A 24,565-nucleotide genomic window follows, 5' to 3' on the forward strand; every position below is an offset into this window, starting at 1 on the left:
ACTGCTTCGGGGGGTGGCAGGAGGTTAATGATGAGGTGAGGGGGCATTTGGTCAAAACAGAACCACTGAAAGAACCACTGCTCCACATAGATTTTACCATTTAATTCCTTATTCTCATTCCAGGTCATGCAAGCTGCTTCTCTCTCACCAAGTGTCTTAATTACTTTTTAATCAGTGTTTTATTGATTTTTAAACACTTAGGAATATGCTCCCATGACTCAGAAAGAAAGAAAGAAAGAAAGAAAATACAGAGAAAGAAGAAAAAAGAAAGTATATAAAGAAAAGAAAGAAAATATAGAGACAATATAAAGAAAGAAATATAGAAACAGAAGAAAGAAAATCTAGAGAAAGAAAAAAGAAAGAAAACAGAGAAGAAAGAAAGAATATATAGAGAAAGAGGAAATGAAGAAAATATAGAGAAAGAAAGAACGATTGACAATATAAAGAATGAAGAAATATAGAAACAAGAAATTATAGAGAAAGAAAAAAGAAAACAGAGAAGAAAGAAAGAAAGAAAAACAACATAAAGAAAGAGGAAATATAGAAACAGAAGAAAATATAGAGAAAGAAAAGACAGAACAAAGACAAATGAAAGAAAGAAAGACAGAAAGAAAGAAAGACAGAAAGAAAGAAAGAAAGAAAGAAAGTTGTATCTTCCTGTTCAAGAGTCAAATCTGTTGCTGTAAAGTTAAAAGGAACATCAAACTGACTGTGAACTGACTGAACACTTTTATTACTGACAGACTCTAAAGAATCATTATACATGGGGTAAAAATACACCCACTAGTGTAGCGACATTAATGCTAACAGCAGCCACTAGCCATATATTTATTAATGAGAGGAAGTAGAGCCAGAAAGGCGAGAAAAAAAGTGAACCGCTACATGGAGCCTAATGTCACCAGTAAAAAAATAATGTGAGTAAATGTATCAGCAAATGGACTGAACTCATGTCGGTAATGATGTGTACAAAGAACATTTTAGCTCAATATGGATCTAACAGCCGGTCATACAGAGGACGTGCATGTGTGTTTAGGGGCTAAATGTCTGAAGGTTATCCATCACAGCGTCACACTAGTCGCTTTTCCATTGGACATCTGTGCAAAACTTTACCAATATTTACTAAATGTCGAAAAAACAAAAGTGCACAATGTTGGTTTTTCCATTACATCACAAATGCGATTATTTATTTATTATCACGAGATGACATGGGAAGTCATTCCATAAACATGGTGTTGATTTACAGATATATTCATTATTATATATTACCCCTCTATCTCGTACTAAATTAAAAATGATTGGGTTTCCTGGTGTGTCCACACATACCGACACATTTCTTCTTCTTCTTTGGTTGTTGTAAAGTACGTCAACATCCGTTTTTTTAATTCACCTGACTCTAGTTGCAAAAAAATTTGGCAACTGCCACAAAAGTAGCACTGGGTCTTTATGGGTTAATGTTAATATTTAGGACAGACTGCAGTTATGGTTCACACAAATATTAATAATGAGTCTATGCAGAAGAAACTGCACACTCCGGAAACAAAATGGGGTATGCCTCACGCAAATCCACCCCGAGTAATGTAAATATTAGTACCTGCACTAATGCTCAACATTTGCATTTGCTGAGTTGCTGAAATTTTCACCATGGATGTAAGTGTTAGTGGCTGCAGATCTGACACTGGGGTGTGTAATACAAAGGCTTACAGTCAGACACACATATGCATATGTCTATGAACAGACCCGTCACGACTCCATTTGAGATTTTCATCTTCCCCTAATGCACCATTATCTGTAACTGGAAAATTAGTTTGCTGTTTTTCATTATCTTCACCGCAACTATGACTTTTATTGCAGATTCCTATGGCTCTATATGGCAACAGATTTGTTTGGAATGCACTGGAATGCATTTAGAGACGTACAGATCATCTGTCTGCACCTGCACTCTGACTCAGTTGGAACACTGTGTTACAATTCATCGACATAAGAAAACAAAAGTACTGAGGTGAGACTCATAACTGTAGTCTGATCTGCAATGTCAGTGTTTCTCAACCGTTTTTAAACAAACGCCCCTTTTCGTCATCATGTGCCTCCTGCCGCCCCTGCCGAAAAAAATTTTGCGACCGAAGGTGGTATTATAGCACCCTGCAACAAGTTGTCGAGTGCAGGAGGGGGGTGTTATAGCACTCCATAACACATTGTTGAGTGGTGGTGGTGGGGGGCGTGGTCTGATGAAGCTTATATCCGTACCTATACGTACACATACATATATAGGTAGTGCCCCCCCCTGCAACCGGGGGGGGGGGGGGGTTAGGAGGTGCAAAGGACCTTACCTTTGCAGGGGGAGGGCACAGAAATTTGCCATTGACATAACATGCTGCTTGTTACTGATACTTATACAGACTAACGCCCCCCCATTTCGGTCTCAGCACCCCCCCCTCTCTGCTGTCTCATTCCAAACACCCCCCCCATGGTGTCCCAGCACCCCTGTTGAGAAACACTGCTCTGCATCAAGGTGCAAATCTGTAAATAGTCAAACATTTCAATCTATTATAGACCCTATAGTATAAATATAAAAATAACCCATTGTATTGTCTGTTATGTTACTTGTACCAGTATCCAGTTAAAGTGACAGTATTTGATTGATTTTTCTTGGTAGTTCTTCTCAGTTTAACTGGACTGGTTTAGCTCAACCAGTCCTGTTGAACCAAGAACTACCAAGAAGAATGATGACCTGGGCAAATGAGAACCTGCACAGACATATTTCATTGATTATTTCACAGATTAATTGTCACTTTCCTTTTTTTAGCCCATCGACACCGAGCATAAACATATGAACATTGGGTCTTACTATGGACTCATTCCTCCTGGTGGTGGTGTTGAAGTCCACGTCCAGGTTCTTCTCCTCTCCAGGGACCGGCAGGTAGTTGTCGTTTCGCCTCATGGTGTTGGACTCCTCCTGCTGAGGGCTGCCCGAGTGCTCACAATCCAAGGGAGGAGAACCTGGGAAAGACAAAGGGAAAATGAATGAGGTTTCATGATTGCACATCCCAAAAATGAGCGTTTCTTTAGGGTTCAATGGGTCAGCTGTCATGTGATATGTTCAGTGCATGACAGTACATTTCAAACTAAGGTTGAGTGAGTGTTGTGATTGGAATAATACCATTTCTCTATGTAGCGCAATTCATCCATAAAATGAAACACAAAGCAGCTAGCAACACAGTAGGCAATTTCTGCTACAAGGCACACCCTCAAAGAAAACAATATTAAAAGAGAGAGTAAAATATTAACCCTTTATTGGGCAAGTGACTATTTTTGGTAATTTCCACAAACATTAAATATGGGGTGAATCCCAGGCCTCAGTGAGGTCCAGAAGCAAGTTGGTTTTTATAACATTATACAGTGATTCAAAGAGATTTACAGAAATTTTGAAGCTGTAAATAGTGAATATGAGTGATTTTGTCAGTTTATGACCTTATAACAGTTGTTTTATTGCATGTGTTTAAGTGCTACTCAAATGTTTTATGGCAAGAGGAGGGAGACTGTTGTCACGCCAACCGACGAGGAAGTAGATGACGATGTCCAGTAACATACTAAGCCTGAAAATTTGAATTCCAGAGTATTTCAATAAGTGCCCTATAAAGGGTTAAGTAGTGTGGCAATTATTTTCACCACCACTGCTGATGAAAATTCTTCTGATGGTAGAAAAATTCAAATGAGGAAAGTGACCATGACTCAACAAAATGAAACATAAATGAAACATTTCTCTGTATATTTAATATAATTTTAGTTCACAAAACAGGACCATGTATTAATTAATTATTCGGTCATGTATTAACTCCTGCTTCCTGCATTGGCAAGAATTCTTTTGGTCACGTTTACAATTTGGTCAGCGATAACACCAAGATTTTGATGTATTACTTATTGCTGAGTAAGACTAATTTGAAGCAATCATACAGTTTTTGCTCCAGTAAGTAGGATATCAGACTTCATTTATGAAAAGAATCATTCTCTGAGGGAAGCAGAAACATCAGACTTTCCATTTGTCTTTAGCCTGTTATTGTCGACCCCAAAAAGGGAAACCTATCAGTCTTGACTACACTGTAAACCAAAGGCACAGTTAATTATTACACTCTGTATTTCTGTTTTTTTGTACAATCAGATTGCCTAATAATCACCGTGAATCCCAGAGGGGATATAATGTTCTGTTTGTGCTGATGGATAAGAATAATTAATAGAAGCTCGTTAGAGAACAGTTCACTGTGTTTCATTTAAGTCAGAGCAACACAACAGCTCATTACACAACAAAAGTTACTGGTTGATTCAGTGCTCAGATGGATTTTGATTTACTAAATAAACTACCAGATCATGTCATATATATAGATTAGATTAAATAGAACTTTATTGATCCTTTGGGCAAACCCTCAGTAAATTGAGGTTCCAGTAGCAGCCCAACATTGAATATACACACAAGAAAACTGTAAAGTCTAAAAAAGAAAACAGTACTGATAAAAAACAAAACAAAACAAAAAAAAAACAGGCAATTGCACGTTGTAAAGTACTAGTAGAAACAACAAGCAAGGTGGTAATAATAATAATAATAATAATAATAATAATAGCAGCTAATTATGTGGTCTACCTGTTCTATATCCATACATATTATATAAATAAGTATTCTAAATATAAATAGCTAATATATAGTTTATATAAATACCTATTCTAAATATAAATAGCTAATATATAGTTTATATAAATACCTATTCTAAATATAAATAGCTATTATATAGTCTAGTATCTTGAACCAAAGAGATCCAAAGGGGTATGAAATCCTGTTTTGTTCACAGCAAAGACTCCACTTAATTCAACTCTTCCTGTTGTGCTGTTCCGTTTTCTTTTCACAATGTTTTAACCATTTCCAACAACAACAAACTCACCATTATCACACATACTGCGTCCAACATCCTCAGCCTCCTCGCTCCCAGCCTGTCACATATGAATGACAGAGCCAGCCCACATTTTGCTAAAGTAATCGCAAATGACACTGATAAGCCCCTGAATCTACATCTCACGCCGCCACCGCCGTCCAGTCGCAGACACTTGATTTTGTGATGGAAAAGAACTGGCAGACGTTTTGTCCCATCTGCCACTGCACTTCCGCTCAAACTAAATACAAACCACTTATCATTTCTTTTCATGTACTGGGGGAGATAATGTTTTATGACGTGGCAGGAGTCTGAACATCAAATCCAAAGTTTTAGGGAAAAGGCAATGTCGTGAAAACTAGACTAACATGACAGAAAGGTCTATGGTTTCTGAGGCTGCAAAGTTCTGCAAACTGATTATCAAAGCTTCCAGAAACAAGAACTAAATGCAAATGATCCAAAGTAGAACTTCTGTTTAAAACCATTTGGTGAAGTAGAAGCAACGTACACAAACCAAACCAAACAAAGTACCGTCCTTTAAAGCATCAGTGTACACACTGCGCCCATGTAAGAGGTCTGTGGGCTTTACTCAGTGGTAGAACTGATGATTTTGTTGTTTGTAGTGGTTGTAGCTGATGGACTAGAACACACAAAACCACCACTGCAATGTGGTTTTTTTTATTACTGCACTCAATAACCACAGACAGCAACAAACTGTCGTCAAAGTCAGTGAAAGTCACGCTTAAATGATTGTCTTTTTACTTCTATCATGTTTTGTCTGGAATCAACCATTTTCACAAGCTACAGGGTAATAAAAGGAAAAGGATATCTGAGTTAATATTATCTAGATCATAATACCGGAAGGGCTCAGAGTGTCTGTGTATGTGTGTCAGTACAATTCTGACAAATGTAGACATTTTTAACTGGCCAATTTGGTACCTACAGTTGAGGAATAGTCCCGTCTCCACATTAAATATCTCACCAAGTTGATAGGACCAACATTTTTGGAGATATTAGTCTTTTTGGAATATAATTGCCTTACAATGATGGAAGCGCAGTTGCACACTGCATGATGGGAAATGAAGTTAAAAACAGGAACGCCACATTTACAAGCTACAGTTCCGACATATCAGTATCAGAGCCAGTTCTGGAGAGGGCAAGGGGGGGTAATGCCCCCTTGAACAAATGTCCTGCCCCCTTAAAGCAAAGCTTCCAAAGTTTCAGGAGGTAGGGAAAAGGTAAATGAGCTTCACAACAGCAGGAGACGTAGAGGAATTAGGAACACCTGTTAAGTTTCAGTTTCATTTCTGTGCATACTCATTATGAGGAATGTACAGACCCACCCAATTTTATTTTTATTCTACTAATCTCTAAACTTATGTTACTTTGTTAAAATGTATTTTTTATATTCTTATCTTATTTTTTAGTTTTTGTAATTTTATATATTCTTATTTCTGTAGCACTGGTGTTTGTGAATGTTGCTGCACTGACTGGGGTTGTACCCCTAATTTCATTGTACACACAATGACAAAAGTTATTCTATTCTATTCTATTCTATTCTATTCTTCAAATAACTACAATTTTACTCAGTTTGGCTCAGTTTTGACTCCAACATGATGCATTTTTGCTGCAGGTATTGAGACAAAGTCCCACCCTGTCCAGTTCTACAACATGGGACCTTGTTTCAGAATTTTGTTTTTGTTGCAGTCACTGGTGAGAGGAAATGTTTTGATCAGGTGTGACTTATTCCATTACTTACATGTTTGTCAAGAGAAGCTGCACTCGGTAAAATTGGTGGTAAAATTATTGACATATCAGACTGTGACTGTACACTACCAGTCAAAAGTTTGGACATACCTTCTCTTTTAAATGACATGAGATGGACCACAGATGGCCAACAAGTGCTCAGCATCTCTGGGAACTCCTTCCAGACTGGGTGACTACCTCATAAAGCCCATCCAGAGAATGCCAAGAATGTGCAAAGCAGTAATCAAAGCAAAGGGTGGCTATTTTGAAGAATCTAAAACATGTTTTGAGTCATGTCACACTTTTTTTAACTACATAATTCCATATGTGTTCATTCATAGCTTTGACGCCTTCACCAAAAATCTACACTCCCTCCACTCCACTCCCTCTATGAAAAATTTCAATCCTGATTCCGGCCTGCCCACAGCACAGAGGCTGAACTAGTCAGGGTCATAAATGACATCAGCATGGCCGCTGATGCTGGTTCCCTCTCCCTGCTCATTCTTCTCGACCTCACAGCAGCATTCGATACCATTGACCACCACATCCTCCTCACCTGCCTTCATAATGAACCGGTCTCTGCCAAACCACCATCAACTGGTTTACATCATTTCTTTTAGGTAGGATGGAGTATGTCAGCCTGGGAAACACCAAGTCCCAAACAGCCCTGGTCACTTGTGGGGTCCCCCAGGGTTCTGTCCTCAGCCCGCTCCTCTTCATCACATACATCCTTCCACTGGGCCATGTCATCAGGCATCAATGTCTCTTTTCACTGTTATGCTGATGACATGCAACTCTACCTCAAGACCCACTCCACCCCTTTCTCCTCCTTATCATCCACACCATCGTCCTCCACATCCCTCCCCTCACTCTCCACCCTCACCACCTGCCTTGAGGAGATAAAGGCATGGATGAACCACAACTTCCTCCTCCTCAACAGTGACAAAACCAAAGCCATCTTGATTGGCAACCCCCATCAGGTCCAGTCCTCCTCCATACCCTTCATCTCCTTCTCTAACCAGACCATACCACTCTCAACCTCTGTAACAAACCTTGGTGTGAAACTGGACCCACACCTCAAATTTGAAAATCACATCAAACACCTGTTTAAAACCTGCTTTTTCCACCTTAAGAACATCTCCAAACTCCTCCCCTCTCTCAGTGTGAAAAGCTTGTCCACGCCTTTGTCTCCTCAAGGCTCGACTACTGTAATGCCCTTCTTTATGGGATCCCCAAAAAACAGCTGCAAAAACTTCTGTCCATTCAGAACAGTGCTGCCAGAATCCTCAAACGAACCTATAAACAAGAACACATCACTCCCGTTCTCCATAACCTCCACTGACTACCAATCCTCTTCAGAATTACTTATAAGACTGCCCTCATCACCTTTAAGTGCCTCCATAATAAAACCCCCGACCACCTGAAGGACCTCCTCACCCCTCACACCTCCACCCATAGTCTCTGGCCCCACAGCACCAACCTCCTCCTCCACCCCAGAACTAAACTTCAGACCATGGGAGACCGGGCCTTCTCCTCTGCCGCCCCCTGTATCTGGAACTCCCTCCCTGACCACCTCAGGGCTCCCCATTCACTGGACTCCTTCAAAAAGGGGCTAAAAACATTCGTTTTTATGGCCCACCATGATGCTCTGTTTCATCCACTTAATCTTTTATTCCTGATACAGTATTTTTTATTTTTTATTGGACTGTCTTCTCTCTGTAGCACTTTGAGATTCTGCTGAATGAAAAGTGCTATATAAATGCAATGTATTATTATTATTATTATTATTATTATTATTATTATTATTATTATTATTATCATTATTATCATCATTATCATTATCATTATTATTATCTACAAGGTAAATAGTCACGAAAATAAAGAAAAAACAGGTGTGTCAAAACTTTTGGCTGGTAGTGTACTTAAATATAACAACTACACACCGGACCGTCATGCAGGTGATGTCACTGAAACTGTCTTCATCCACAAACTGTTCAGAGTCACTGAAAACATCTGTGCAATTCCAACATGACCAGACTGTAGTGATTTTCACATCTTTAAATACTTGTTTACATCGCTCTAAAAAACTGAGGTAAAATGTGCCAAGGCAGCAGCCATTTTCATGTTGCCTCATGTACAGTGAGAGATGCAGTCCATTGAGTTGTTTAACACAAAAGTAGACGGTTCTTTACTATCTTTACAACCGTGATGTTCTTGGTTTGTAAAATTACAGTTAAATGAACAAACATCATATGTGTAAATGATGACATAATTCACATGGTGTTGAAAAAAAAATTGTGTCTCTTGTTATTGACTGCTATTCCTATTTTTATCAAAGTTAGGTCCCATGAGGCACTGCAGAAGGGGCGGGGCTTGAGTTTAATATCGTCCTCCATGAATGTAGCTGATTGTTATAGTTTCCAAAGTATGTGATTTTACAAAAGCTACTTGAAAATTTACTCGGAGATTTCCTGCTAGCTTGACTTATATCACGACATGATAACACACATCATACAAACTAATGCTGTGGAAATTCTGAAATGACCAATATGTGATCTGTGCCATTTTACATCATTGCTAGCATTTACCCAAGCAGCCACTGGTGACCTAAACCATCTACTGATCTAAACTGTTTAATACCTGTTGATCCACTCATCCTATCAATACATGTAAATAATTGGTGCTATGTAATATAACATAATAATATAATTGAAACCCATTTGGGCATTCGGAGGCTCCGTAGTTACCATGGAAACACTGTCATCTTCTACAACATTGTTTCACTAGTAAAACCCATGGAGTTGGATCAATGACAGTGGATGGACACACTGGGTTTATGAGAGATTTTACTGAAAAAGACACTTTTTCTTCAGTTTTCTCTGTTTCAGATATAACCTTTGAATTTACTCTGAGCTTTAACGAACATCTACATGATCAGTGAATTAAATATAGGAAAATACATGATTTACACAAAATGATTGATTTACAAAAAAAAAACAAAATGAAGAGGATGATGTTACAATATATGGTGAAAAATCACTTAAGAAAGAAAAAGGACATAATGAAACCTGCTTTCAAGACATGGAATCACAAAAAATTTTGTGCAGAACTGAGGCGAGATAGCCTGATACCAGCAGTGGAAAAGCAACAAAAGACAAGATGTGAAGGCGCAAAAGATAAGACTGTACGAAAACAGATTGTAGTTCAGATAATATATAATGTGATAAAAAGAGTATTCAATTATTTGAAGTAAAAGTTCCGCTCCTGTGGTGAAACTGCACATAAAAGTAAATGTACTTCTGCAAAAATTCTACCCAAAAGTAAAAAGTAGCTTCTTTAAAATCTCCACTGAATAAAAGCTTAGTTCCTATTTTTCAGTTGTGTTAAATTGTCGACTCTCATCTATTTTAATCCTGCACAGAAACATCTCTTTCAGGTCTCCGATTGAATGAATGTTGAGCAACGTGAATCCTAATGTCTCAGGTTTGGATGAGCCAGCATCTACTAAAGCAGTAATTCCCAACCTTTTTTGACTCGTGACTCCATTTTAACACAACAAATTTCTGGCGACCCCAGACATTCAAAACGGAGACATGTTTTTGCTAAAATTTATTTGTTTTTATCATGTAATAATAATAATGGATTAGATTTTATATAGTGCTTTTCTAGACACCAAAGGCACTTTACATAATTGATCCATTATTCATTCGCTCTCACATTTTCCCTCTGGTGGTGGTAAACTACATTTGTAGCCACAGCTGCCCTGGGGCAGACTGACAGAAGCGTGGCTGCCAATTTGCACCTATGGCCTGACCACCACCAAACATTCACACGCATTCATACACCAGTGTGAGTGGCACTGGAGGCAAGGAGGGTTAAGTGTCTTGCCCAAGGAAACAACAGCACATGGACAGAGCGGGATTCGAACTGCCAACCCTTCGGTAATTGGACGACCCACTCTACCACCTGAGCCATGGCCACCCCCTGTAATAATTTGCAATACTATGTTGCAAATAAACATTAATTTTAGAGGACATTTAGTCTATATAATGCATATTATTCTGGACGGAGGCAGAAAAGCCAGGTGTAGATTACTGCACAAAGGGAGACTTATTTTCCTCGGTCAGGATATGTACAGTCAGTCCAGCTTGGATTTACAAGGCTGACAATTAATACTGAACAAACAATAACTCAAACTATGAATTATGAAAGAGCTGCAGCATCTGAAACCGACCACAATGAACATTTGACAGATAAACAGTACCACAGTGCTTCAGTTTCAGCTTCACAGTTTGTCATGTCTTTTATGGATTGGGATTGTCTCTGTCAACTCACCATGTATTTTTTATTACAATTTTTTTTTTTTTTTAGCAATTACCATAAATTTCAGGCGACCACATTCGAATTCCAACCCCTAGGTTGAAAAACACTGTACTAGAGCCTCCAGATTAACACAAACACTAAGCATTAATGAATTCTACCAGTAACATGTCACTAAACATCAGATTTTCTATTGGCTATTATCACAGACACACTGAAATACACTGTGCAGGTTTTGTGAGGAGCAAACAAAGCGTATATTGTGTAATGGAACTGTCTTTCTTGGAGGCGACTGAAAAGGTGGAGAAAGGATTTCGTTCATGTTCAGATTCAGGGTCTGGATTGGCTTTTGTCTGCATTTATGTCTCATGTGTTGTAATCTGTGGATTTCATTCCTGTTGGTAAATTGTTTAAAACCTTCCAATGGTGTACTTCATGTGGGGTGGGTTCAGGTATCAGGACGCCATCCTCATATTTATTCAGTATTTATTTATTTATTTATTTGCTCACATATTTTTGTGATTGATTTGTTTTGGGACGGGATACCTCACTACCCTCCCACTCACAAACAAACCTGGGCAAGGGAAGAAATCTGAAGCACGATTCTGATTTCTGGCTTCCACATCTGACATTTAACACATTCATCTGCATGATTTAAGACAAGTAATAAAAGGGTGAATGTGCATTTCAGATCTATGATGACTCCTTCCTGCTTGAAAACCAGACTCGTGACAAACCCACCCACTGCCTAAATCTCCTCATCCTTATTTTACAGCAGATACATATAGAGCATACTCCACTCTGTTTCATGCCGTAGTGAAAACCAGCCACTGGAACCCAGTATAACACACATTTCACAGCAAAAAAGACTGTGGACAAGCATGATTTTGAAGTAGACCACTATAAATAAATGAAAAATAACATATTTTCCTCTGAATCTGTCTTTCTGTAGTAAAACTATCATCACACAAACAAAATGCTATGAACGCTGTTAATGCTGCACTGTGTCTTCATATGTGTCGGCACCTGCAGATGGCGAGCAGACTCAGGGTGATACATTTAATATAATGTGCGAACATTAACGTGTGCATGTAATACAGGTCATATGGAATTAGCCTCATTTGCAGCAAAAAGCATGACACAGTCGCGAAAAAAATGATTAGACCATCAAAAGTCATCAAAAACAATGGTTATGCAATCAAGTACTAAGTCCTGTGTGAATCATGTGACTAAAACAGAAAGAAAAGAAAACATGGAATGCCTAAAAGCACTGTTTTTGTCAGGACAATGCCATATATATTGATGTAAGAACTGAAGTGATTTTGGCTATTATCAAGAAAACCATGAAAAATGCATAGAGATCAGCTCTGAAATTAAACTCTTATCAGCTATTTTTGTTGTTATCATTGTATTTGTCCAAACAAATGTACCTTTAGTTGTACCAGACATTAAAATGACCAAGAAACTGAAGAAAACAAGGGTGATCTAATAATTTTTTTCTGTCCGACTGTGTAAGAATTTTTCAACACAAACTGTAAACCTTAATAGTTGAGCAAAAATGAAACGTATATCGAATCAGATGGCGTTCTTATGACTTAATTTGTTTAATAATTATAACTCATAATACAATTTAACCCCATTTGACTGTCACAAGCTATTTACCTCAGATTAGTGGTTAAAGTATAAGGAGTTGTTGCACTTTACATCACAGCAGGATGAGGAAACACAGGATTTAATGTCAGGTCAGGTTTACTGTAAATACCAGACCTTGATTTTATGCCTCTGGCAACATTGACCCCGTTTAGTACAGAAACCTTTTACTAAACTGCATATGTCACATGAACCCTATAGAATACACCAGTTTATAGGACTGCAGCCATTACTGTCAATGTCAGTTCATCTGTTGTGGTTTTCCAATTCATTAATGAGTTGTTTGGTCTGTATAATATGATAAAATGGTCCAAAGATCATGTTCTCTAATGCTCTATTTGGTCTGCAACCCAAAAGCATTCAGTTTACTATCACGGAGTTGGAAAGGAATAAGAATATATTAATATTAAGCAGGCACAAGGATATTTTAGTTCCTTAAATTGACTTCACACAACTTAACACTGCTGTTCAAAAGAAATGTGAATAAGAACTGGTATTGCACCGACACACGTCTTGCAACAAAAATGACAATAAATGGCCAAAACGAATCAACAAAATGAGCAGAAAATGAACAAAACAAAAAACAAAATCAATAAAAATAAACAGAGGATGTACAAAATAATACACAAAAAGAGCAAAAAATGAACAAAACAATCACCAAAATCAATACAACATGAACAAAACGTACAGATAATGAACAAAATAAAGAACATATGGAGCAAAAATGAACAAAATCAACAAAATCAATAAAAAAATGAACAAGATGAAAAAGGACTGAACAAAATAATCAACAAAAAGAGCAGAAAATAAACAAAAGGAACAAAGAATGAACAAAATAATCAATACGATAAACAAAAGAAGCATGAAAATAATAAAAATGAACCAAAGTAAACAAAGTAAGGACTATTTTGCAAAACCAAAACCAAAAATGCAGTCAACCTTAAATGTGTGGTTGAACAATATTTAATCTCTTACAGCATTCTGAACTAAATTGTACAATTATTACTGTATATTTATGATGTGGCCTCTGAGCTGGAATCTGAACACCTTTACTGTGAAAACAGATGAACCAACCATTAACATTAATTTAATAATGGACATCTAATCATTAATTGAATAATGGTCACTGCTCTACTTCAGTCACATAAAGAAAACTTCATTTCCTGTCCTGCTTACAATCTCATATGCACGGTATGTTATAGGACTTCAGATAAAATCCTCAGTTTTATCCTCTAAAACCTCTATGCGTATTCTTGGTGTTTTTAAACACAGGTATTTCATAACAGCACTAATGTCTCTATCCAAGACTTCTATTATCTGCCAAACGTCTTGGCAGAGTGCCGAGACAGGCGGTACCCAGCATGTGCCCTGGATTTATTTTCTAAACATGCACTGTTGTCAGTATAAATCAACATTTACAACAAGTCCCTTTGCCTGAAAACTGAAACTACTTAAGCTCACTGTATATTCTCATGAAATATGGAAAAAACAGGATGTGAGGTTGTGAATTCCACAAAATTTTTGAATGGAGCAACATTAAATAATGATGAGATTAGCTGAAGTCACCCGGTGTTTAAAGTTAGGGCATCCTTCAACATGCTTCGTTTATGACTATACGGGTAATTTAAGAAAAAATAAAGGAAGGTCCGCACAACCAGTGAGCTCCCAAACCATTTAATCGTGACGTTTCGGGCCAAGGCCCTTCATCAGACTGAAGACAGAAACTTACACAGGTGTTCTATATGTGGCGTCTAATCATAACACGTGACCTGCGTTACACGTCATAACAGACAAAAATTATTAAAACTTTTCAAACATATGACCAATTGTAGATGATCAAGAGTCTTACATTTCAGAGTATCCACAAATACAAAATACACAGGTGTTTTATATGCAGTGTCCGATCAAAATAGCACGTGACATGCAATAAACATCATCTTAGAAGATCAGAAAATAACTTGTAAAGTCTAATCATATGTGCAATCAATCATAAATCATGAAGTGTTACAAACGTCTGCAAATATACATGATTTTTAATGATCAAATTGCTTTGCACTCATATTTGTAAATAGATAATCAAATTTCTACAGGTCTACGTAGTTATACTGTCCATCTGAATGTGGTGACAAGCACCACAGCATGTGTGCACGGTTCTTATTAACAAAAATACAAGATTTTTTGGATTTACACCTTAGACACACTTAGCCCTAAAGGCCTTAACGAAGAATTTGATCTTAGACCATTTTTATAGACTCTTCACAACTTCTCACACGTTCCTAAAATTAATCTTCACATAGACCACTTCACTCCAGTGTATGTAGTATATATATCCTCACTCCAACACTGCAGTTTAGATGTATCTCAATGTTGCCCAATATAAACCTTTTTTAAAAGAATTTTTCTTTTGTTTTTGCTCTTGTAAATCTGTTCTTGTATTTTTGTTAATAAGAACCGTGCACACATGCTGTGGTGCTTGTCACCACATTCAGATGGACAGTATAACTACGTAGACCTGTAGAAATTTGATTATCTATTTACAAATATGAGTGCAAAGCAATTTGATCATTAAAAATCATGTATATTTGCAGACGTTTGTAACACTTCATGATTTATGATTGATTGCACATATGATTAGACTTTACAAGTTATTTTCTGATCTTCTAAGATGATGTTTATTGCATGTCACGTGCTATTTTGATCGGACACTGCATATAAAACACCTGTGTATTTTGTATTTGTGGATACTCTGAAATGTAAGACTCTTGATCATCTACAATTGGTCATATGTTTGAAAAGTTTTAATAATTTTTGTCTGTTATGACGTGTAACGCAGGTCACGTGTTATGATTAGACGCCACATATAGAACACCTGTGTAAGTTTCTGTCCTCAGTCTGATGAAGGGCCTTGGCCCAAAACATCACGATTAAATGGTTTGGGAGCTCACTGGCTGTGCGGACCTTCCTTTATTTTTTCTCACGTTCTACTTTTTTGGGATCCAGCACACCTCTAATTATGGATGTGCGTGTCGTTCACCTTTTTTCATTATACGGGTAATTTACACTAATGGGTTGTAAAGTAATAAAGATTCAACAGGATGTAACAGGCTTTGTTGACAGTGTTGACTCTAATAGGTTGTGTGAGATATGACACAGCCGCTGCCGACTTATGAACCACAAATACTCATAATATGTGAGAAAAAAACTGTGGCTCTATTCACCAAGAAACCGTGGCAGAAGATTGTCTAGAAATCCACAGAGAGTTAGCATCGAAATGACAATAAATGAACAAAATAATCAATAGTACCAGCAGAAAGTGGACAAAACAATCAATAAAATCAATGAAAATGAAAAACATGAACAAAGAATGAACAAAATAATCAACAAAAAGAGCAAAAAATGAACAAAATAATCAATGAGTACAATGAAAATTAATAAAAAGAACAAAGAATGAGCAAAATAATAAAAAAAAACCAGACCAAAATTGACCAAAACAATCAACAAAACCAATAACAATGACCAAAACAATCAACAAAAACAGCAAAAGAAGAAAATCAGCCAAAGCATTAAAAATGAACAAAATAATCAACAAAACCAACAGAAACTGAACAAAATAATAAACAAAATCAATTTAAAAAATTAATGACATTAACAAAGAATGAAAAAATAATCAACAAATACGGCAACAATTAAACAAAACAACAAAATCAATTACAATGAACAAACCATCAACAAAAACATCCAAAAATGAACAAAATCAGCAAACTCAATAAAAAAGTAACAAAGTAATCAACAAACTACATACAAATGAACAAAAAAAAAAAAAACAAAAACAACAAAAACATTTAAAAAATGAACAAAACAATAAACCAAATCAATGAAAATGAATAAAATTAACATAGAATGGACAGTAACGAACAGATATGTAACAGTAATGAAAGAGTGTGTCATTATTTTAGTTACGTCTTTACTGACTTATCTTGTATTAAACCCACTGTAGGCAGCATTTCTGCACTGAAGTATCTAAAAACAGCTAAACACATGTTCTGTCTTTGTATATTTAAGATTATATTAAATATTTCCAACAATATTTAGATTCAGAGACATTTTTTATTGATTTATTCACTGTAACGGTTGCTTTTTGTTTATGTTTGTATCTTTAGATTTTAAGGGGTTTATCCTGATAAATAAATTTCTTGTTTAGTTTTTAATGGTTTTTTTCTTGTCATTGTGATAGCAGACACTATTTGTGATGCAATAATAGGTTCCCTCTATATAACATGATGTATATGCAGTAAGGATATACTATCAGTCACCTTCCACTCTGTCATATAGTTTCCTTTAGCACATTTACAGTGATAGTTTCAAGCTTAATTGATTGATCGCAGGTTTTTCCCATTTCTCAGAGTATTTTGCTGCTGTCTGGTCCAAACATTTTCACACCCATTAACAAATTTGGAGAAAATGTTAGGACCAGACAGCACAGAGCACCACATTTTTCACTAAAAATGTATTATTTCATAACATTTTAACCCATTATTAGTACAAATCTATGGGAAAAATGAGGAAAAGCTTGAATGGATAGAAAAAAACATAAGCTGATAAAGAAAACATGAGTTATTTTTGATGCTCTCTACATTGACTTTATATACATTTTGCTCATTTTGTGCCTAGAACAGCTTGGTTGCTGGACCTAAGCCTCATAATGGTAGTGCAAACCCTGGATTTATGGTTCTATTCCAAGTAACCGGAGTTACCTTATTATCGGTGTGATTAAAGCTATACCGTATGATGTGGCATTTTTACACTTTTCTTTTGTCATTTTAAAATGCTCCTAATAAGTGTGTGTCAAACTAAAATGGAAAAGAAATCCACCAGGTATTGAAACTCAAAGATGTTTAATTCTCATATATTTCTAATAAAAGTCTGACCAATCATTTTAGTCGGTCCGAATGAAATAATTGGCCGAACCTGACTGAGCCTCCTGTCAATCATCCATTACGGCCGTCCAGCATCCGATCCATTATCTCCGCCTCACATCCCATATGTGTTCCTCTGAATCTGACGCTTCACTCGCGCTGCTTCTCCTGTCACTGACCACAGTCTACTGTCTAGGATGTGTTTGGATAGAACTGACATGCACATGTGGAAGGGATTAAACGGATTTATGAACAGAAACGACAACTGAGGGGCACAAACGGGAGTCTGATGAATGAAGGACGGAGATAAAAGTCCGGAAGTCAGCTGTACTGGACTGAACAGGTCTGCATAAAGCTCGGCTTTTATGACGGTGGGACTCATACAGGTACATGTACATGGTGTCACACACTGTAAGATGATGTAGGATGATAATTGTATGGACTATGAAACTTCAAATGTCCACGGAAAATTCGAAGAGGCCGCGCGTTCACAGTGCGCGCGCCCATCCCCTGGGCACTGCAGTGAAGACCCTGACCCAGTACTGCACAGACCAGGTCTACTGATGGAACAGGAGCCGCGGGCCCGCGGCAGGTGGATGATGCATCTGATTACTGAGGGAGGGGTCCGCGGACACGCCAAAACGGACCGGACCTCCACCTCTGCTTCCTCCTCTGTTTTCATCGCGCATCAGGTGAGAGGAGGAGAGAGGAGGAGGAGCCTCAGAGCTCAGGCAGAGGGAAGGGGGCGGGGCTTTGGAGGGAGGCAGGTTGTTCATGTTCAAACTTTTACTAAGTGCTGTGAGAAATGCCACATCGGTAGGTATAGCTTTAAGGATGATTTGTTTACATCATTACTGTTCACCAGAGAAACATGGAAACGACTACATGCTATGTGATGGACGCAGCCACACAAGGTTAATTTCCTCACCAACACACCATCATCATATTAGTTTCATGTCATATTATTTTATATAAGTTTGGTTTGCAGCACATGCTTCATTTGCAGTCAATCATTTAACATACACAGTTTAGTTTGTTTTGTATATCTTTATTTTTTAATCTTACATTTGAGATATAGGCGCACATATATTGACAATGGAGGGTAACAATTAAGTTATTTGTTTTGTTATATTAATTTTTGATTCTGTTTGAGTTACCGTGTGGCATGTCCTGGCCCATTCGGATGTGGAAAAGGTGTGGATAAGGGCGGAGCGGACTTACATACTGCAGCCACCTCACTGGAAGAGACCATGGGCTGTGGTGGCATAGGGGGGATTTAGTGTTGTCAGGGTTTCAGTTGTATTTAGTTATAGTTGGTGTTTATTTTGTTTCCCCTTTGTTTGTTTCTTGGTTTGGCCAAACCACTATATATGTTCCCCTTTGTTTCATTTTGTTGGGTCAGATTTGGTCATTTTGTGTTCCTAGCCTTAGTTGCTGTTATTTTTGAGCACAGTTTTGTTACGTTGACCTCTTTTATAAATGGATTTGTTAAAATCATCCTTTGTAAACTTTTTGTTGAAAAACTTTGGGTCAATAAAAACCCATTTTGTGAAACTTTAGTCCTGTGTCCTAGTCACCTTGCTGCCTGGTCCCTAACATGCTAGATTATTCATCTTTATTATGCTAGTCATTATATTTTACAGCTAACCTACAATCTGGCTAATCAGTATCTGAATGTGTGTATGATATTTTTGTGTGCCCTTTCCATCAGATTTCAATGATGAAAATTATTCATTGTTTTTGATTTTCAGTTCCAATCAGAACATCCAGGTTTTAGTTTCTCTTCCAACCAAACCCTGGTGTCCTTCCCTAACACTAACCGCATGATACCAGTACTGAAACCAAAACCTAATGCTTTTGTCACAAACAGCTGGTATTTTACAAAGAATATGAAGTTCTGTTACCTAAACACATACAGATATGCAAAATTTGTGACAAATAGGTTACAAAGAGACTGATATTTCCAATGTAAGGGCGGTTGAACAAAACCACTGGTAAAAGCAGTCACCAGAAAACACCTCCAAATACAAGCTAAAACAGCATTATCTGGACATTTATAGGGTAATATTCTCCAGATTGTCACACTAAAACACATTTAATACGACCCAGAATTTGTTGACATGCCATACTGGAATACTACATGACAGATATGACTAAAGGGTAGGGCTGCAACTAACGATGATTTTAACAACTGACTAATCTTTAGATTATTTCAATAACTAATCGATTCATCGGATAAACACAAAAGACTCAATTCTCAAAGATCGATATTTAACCCAAAGCAATACAGACAAATGCAGACAAGTCACTAATGATTAAAGCCCCGCAATGGCTTTGAGTATAGTTAGCGAGCACTAGCCCGCTACCTAGACTTGTTACGGCTAAAGACTAGCAAGATAGTGTTTTCAACCAGCTCCGGTTATAGGCCATCAGACTAGCGTTATTAGTTAAAGGTCAATAATAGGCAGAGTTGGGTAATCCCAGCTCCACAGAGTAAAAGTCCTGCCATGTATTTGTTCCAATCACTCACTGAACCAACCCATTTGGATGAGCACAACTCCTCATCCAGGTAGATGGGATAATGAGTGAAATCACCTGTGTTAAGTGAACAGGTAGAACCAATACATGGCAGGACTTTTACTCTGTGGAGCTGGGATTACCCACCTCTGATAATAGGTTATGTTATTCTGGTGGCCTGATAAATGGAGATGGATGAAAACGCTATAATTACGACAATAGTGTCTAATAATTACTAGCTAGCAGGCTAAAGTAATCGTGACACGTAGGCTCTCTTAAGCTAGGTTTACATTATGTTCCTGGTGGCCACAACAGCCCTGTTTGCCCGAAACGTAGTGTGCCATGGAATTTTGGCCATTTTTTTCTCCATATTCAAGTTTTCCTACATAAATGGTGCACTACGTTTCAGCCCAACAGCGCTGCCCGACATCCGAAGCTCAGCCATGCTGCTCTGTGTTTTCCTCTGTTACACTACACAGCGTGCAGGTAACTGCAAGTGTAACGGAGTTAATGTATGTAGTGTGTGATTCCACTTGCCATCTCACACTGTTATTGTATTAATTACAATTTTATTTTATCACCATTGAATGCAGCACCCCTGCAGACTAGGGTCGTGCACCCCAGGGAGAGAGCAACAGTTTGGCTGTGCATTCTACCTGGTAAGTACACACATTGTCAGACCCATTATTTTTTTTTACATTTTTTATTTTAATTTCATATCTAAGGATTGTATTACAGCATTATCTTTGTGTAACACTTAGCTCCCTATCGGTTGAGCATATTCTTGAGTGAAAATGATGATATTCTTAATTATTTGTTCATAGCTTGATTAACATATGGCGTGTTAGCTAACTTTGATTTTTTTATTTTAGTTTAGCAGTGTGAGAACAAGGCTCGGGTGTTACTAATGAGACTGACTGTATACTTTTCTGCCAGAAATAAACGGCAAGTGTCCAAAGAAGTTTGGTTTTATCATATCTAACACAACGCACGAATACAACTGCGACACTCCTGCTGAACTTTGAGCCCAGAATGCACTTTTAAATTGGCACTTTACTGCTGTGCACTTTATAAATAAACCTTTTTTTTTTTTTAGTTATTTATAAGTAATTTTTAGGGGGGGTGTTATTGTTATTGCTATTTTTTATATCAGTATTTTATTATTTTTTTATTATTTTATCAGTAACTTATGCTATTTTTACTAAATGCTGCTGACAGTCGGGGACCTGAGTACAATATTTTGTTTCTGTGTATTTTTATATGCTGAAATGACAAATAAACTTGAATCTGAATCTACACAAGCTGCAAGTGGCTGTACAAAATGGCAGTTTCTCCCATTAACCCCTGTGGCGCTAAGATCGTGATGTCACACCCCAAGCTATCGTGCTCAAGACCCAACGAATAGACTGCCGAATTTGTTGCCAACTCTTTTAAGAATCGATTCATTGTTGCAGCTCTTCTACTTTTATCCTGCTAACATCTCATTCAAGCTGCAGCTAATGGTTATTTTCATTCTATGTTGATTATTTTCCTGATTAATCGATCATCTGTTTGTCAGGTATCCTTTAACGTCATAAATCACATGTTTGATCCACAGCTTAAAAATATTCAGTTTGGTGTCACAGAGGAACACATTTCAAGGTTCAAGGTTCACTTTATTGTCATTACATGTAGTGTATACATGAAACAAAATCAGTACTCAGGTCCAGCAATGTACATGGTAAAATCCTATAAAATGAATCCTATATTAAAGATAATAATAATAAAATTTGATAATAACAGTAAAAATCTAAAAAATATATTATTGAATAAATATACATAAATAAATAAATTTCCAGAAAAGCTGGACACTTCATACTTTTCTTCAAACATTACTCAAATTTATTACTATTAGTTGCCAATTGATTTTACAGTTGGCAATTAACCTATTAACTGAACATTCATCACAGCTGTACTTTTCTTATTACTTTGAGTCATATAGTGGCATTTGTGTCTGATAATCCATAACATGAAAAATGTGAACTGCTCCTTTAAGCCTAAGGTTACAGAAGGGTGATGTTTGACTTAAAAAGCCATAAAAAAAGCAAATATTCACACAAATGGTACAAAAGCTCCCAGGAGACTTGTCTTCAAATGATGACATGAGCCATAAACTGCCTGTGGTAACAGAATTGGGATGAGTAACACTACAAATAAAATCCCTTTCAGCACCTTTGAGTTTATATTAGACCACATGCATATGGTTAAACACAATAAAATCACGTGTATGTGTCTAAGAAACCACCTTCATAGTTGTGAAAGCAAACAGGCTGCTCTCACAGCTGTGTATTTGTGCGCCCATGTGCAGCCACCATCCTCTAAACCCACCACAAAGGCATTTAAGGACGTATTATCACCCAGAAATAATTAAAAAAAAAAAAAAAAATCACTGTGAAACTGAAGGGATTTCCATGCATTTGCAGTTTGAAAAAGAAGCGCGCAGCTCGTTTTGCGCATGTGAGAGGAGAATATGTGCGGGAATAAAGCGCTCTTACCGGGCTCCTCTGCACTGTTATGACGGCTGGAGCTCGCAACCGGCTCATCTCCATCATCTTGACGCTCCATCGGGTTTAAATACGCGCTCCGGGTTCCTACTCAGACCCTCTAACCTGATCTAATGCGTCGTCGCTTTCTGCAACAGCATCTAGTGGAGCTCCTGTGGCTTCAGAGCCGCCTGCGCTGTTGCATGGAAACGGTGGACGGAGATCTAGCACTTATTCATTCCTTTGGAGAGGTGTTAGACCACTGTCCAAACTGTTCCCTGAAGATATGACCTCTTTATGATTTATTAATGCAAATGAAACGATCCGTTTACGCACCCGGAGCTGTCTGATCTGATGTGTATGCAAGGTGCTAGAAATTTAAAGAATCCTATCTCAATGACATTATCTGTCAGGATGGCACAAAAAAAACCACACACACACGTCTCCACCGTGCGCTTTCTGCTTCTACATGAGATTATCCACGCACAGACAGCAGAGTAAAAACGCGTCAGGGAGCGCAGCAAAAATCCTGCCAAAACGGTCAAGAATGGAGCTGCGTTCAATTCCGACGGGAAAAGCAGGGAAATCAGAGTACTCAGCTGATAACCGTGCTTCCCTCTTTATGCACTTTGCTTTGTTTTAATTCTTGAGTTCTGGCTCATTTTAACTTATCTTAACTTATTTGTCATTTATTTATCTATTGTCCCTTGTATTATATTATATCATTCTATCGTGATGTTTTTATTACATTTTTTTTACCGGTTTTATATTGGCATTTTTAAATTTACATTTATGCATTTGGTCGATGCTTTTTTCCAAAGCAACTTGCAGGGGAAAACCAATTAAATCAATCAATCAATCAAGTTTTATTTATTAATTCATTCATTTTCTGAACCCACTTTATCCTCACTAGGGTCACGGGGGTCGCTTGGAGCCTATCCCAGCTACGTAGGGGCGAAGGCGGGGTACACCCTCATCGTAGGGCTTAACATATAGAGACAAACAGTCACTCTCACACCTATGGGCAATTTAGATTAACCAATTAACCTATCAGTGCATGTCTTTGGATGGTGGGAGGAAACTGGAGTACCCGGAGAGAACCCACACAGACACAGGGAGAACATGTAAACTCCACACAGAAAGGTCCCACCCCCTGTCGACTGGTGTTGGAATCGAACCCAGGACCTTCTTGCTGTGAGGCACGAGTGCTAACCACTGCACCAAATATTTATACAGCACCAAATCACAACAAAAGTTATCACATGACACTTTACCTATAGAGTTGGTCAAAACCAGACTCTAAGCCAATCTACAGCCAATTTACAGAAACCCAACAGAATTTTAGTGATATCTGATTACGTTTATTCATTTTGGTCTGTTTTTTTATCTATTTATTTCTAGTTTGTTTTAACCATGATCAGAAAGCTACTGGGAGTACCTATCCATGTCTTCTGTCTGTGTTGTTTTTAATCTGTCCCCTGTATGTGTCATGTGGTTTGATGCCAGCTCCAGACTGCAGAACACGTCTATCTACAGGTATTAATAGTCACCTTGAACCTTCCTCATGTGATAAATAGAGTGTTTACCTCAGGTTTCAAGTATGGAGTGGAGTTTATCCTGGAATCAACAGATCAAAAATGATAAAATAAGCCTCTGTTTGTTTCATTTAGCTTGTGCTTGCGTCAGTCTGAAAGCAAAAGGAAAGAAAAAGTCATTTGTCTATGACTGCTATCGCATTACTTCTCCTTTTAGGGTTTTAGTGGCTAAGTTTTAGGATTGTTTTAACAAATAAATTGCCCCAAGGATAACACATATAGCTGAGGGGTGTGAAATATAACAGAAGCAGGCCCTACACACAAACCACATGTTGTAAACTCAGCTGTTTGTGATTCAAATACTGCTGTGCTTCCTTTTTTTTATTGTTGTCGCAGCTTGTATGTTTGCCTGTTCTTGTTTTGTGGTATTCTTTAGATTCTGT

General features: G+C 37.6%; 1 protein-coding gene across 3 annotated transcripts in view; it reads right to left on the reverse strand.

Moving 5' to 3' along the window:
- ano1a (anoctamin 1, calcium activated chloride channel a) overlaps positions 1-24,565 on the reverse strand; it is a 127,456-nt gene that overhangs the window by 99,856 nt on the left and 3,035 nt on the right. For 2 of the 3 annotated variants that reach the window (XM_030127153.1, XM_030127145.1), the window contains exons 1-2: positions 22,600-23,082; positions 2,846-2,997 (exon numbers count right to left, since the gene is read on the reverse strand). In XM_030127153.1, the coding sequence (XP_029983013.1) occupies positions 2,846-2,997; positions 22,600-22,669 (222 nt within the window). In that variant the 5' untranslated portion in view covers positions 22,670-23,082. Of the gene's footprint in view, positions 1-2,845; positions 2,998-22,599; positions 23,083-24,565 lie in introns of those variants that run through there. The other variant, XM_030127162.1, reaches the window with a different exon arrangement.

Source organism: Sphaeramia orbicularis, chromosome 3 (genome assembly GCF_902148855.1).
Source record: "Sphaeramia orbicularis chromosome 3, fSphaOr1.1, whole genome shotgun sequence".
Lineage (NCBI taxonomy): Eukaryota > Metazoa > Chordata > Actinopteri > Kurtiformes > Apogonidae > Sphaeramia > Sphaeramia orbicularis.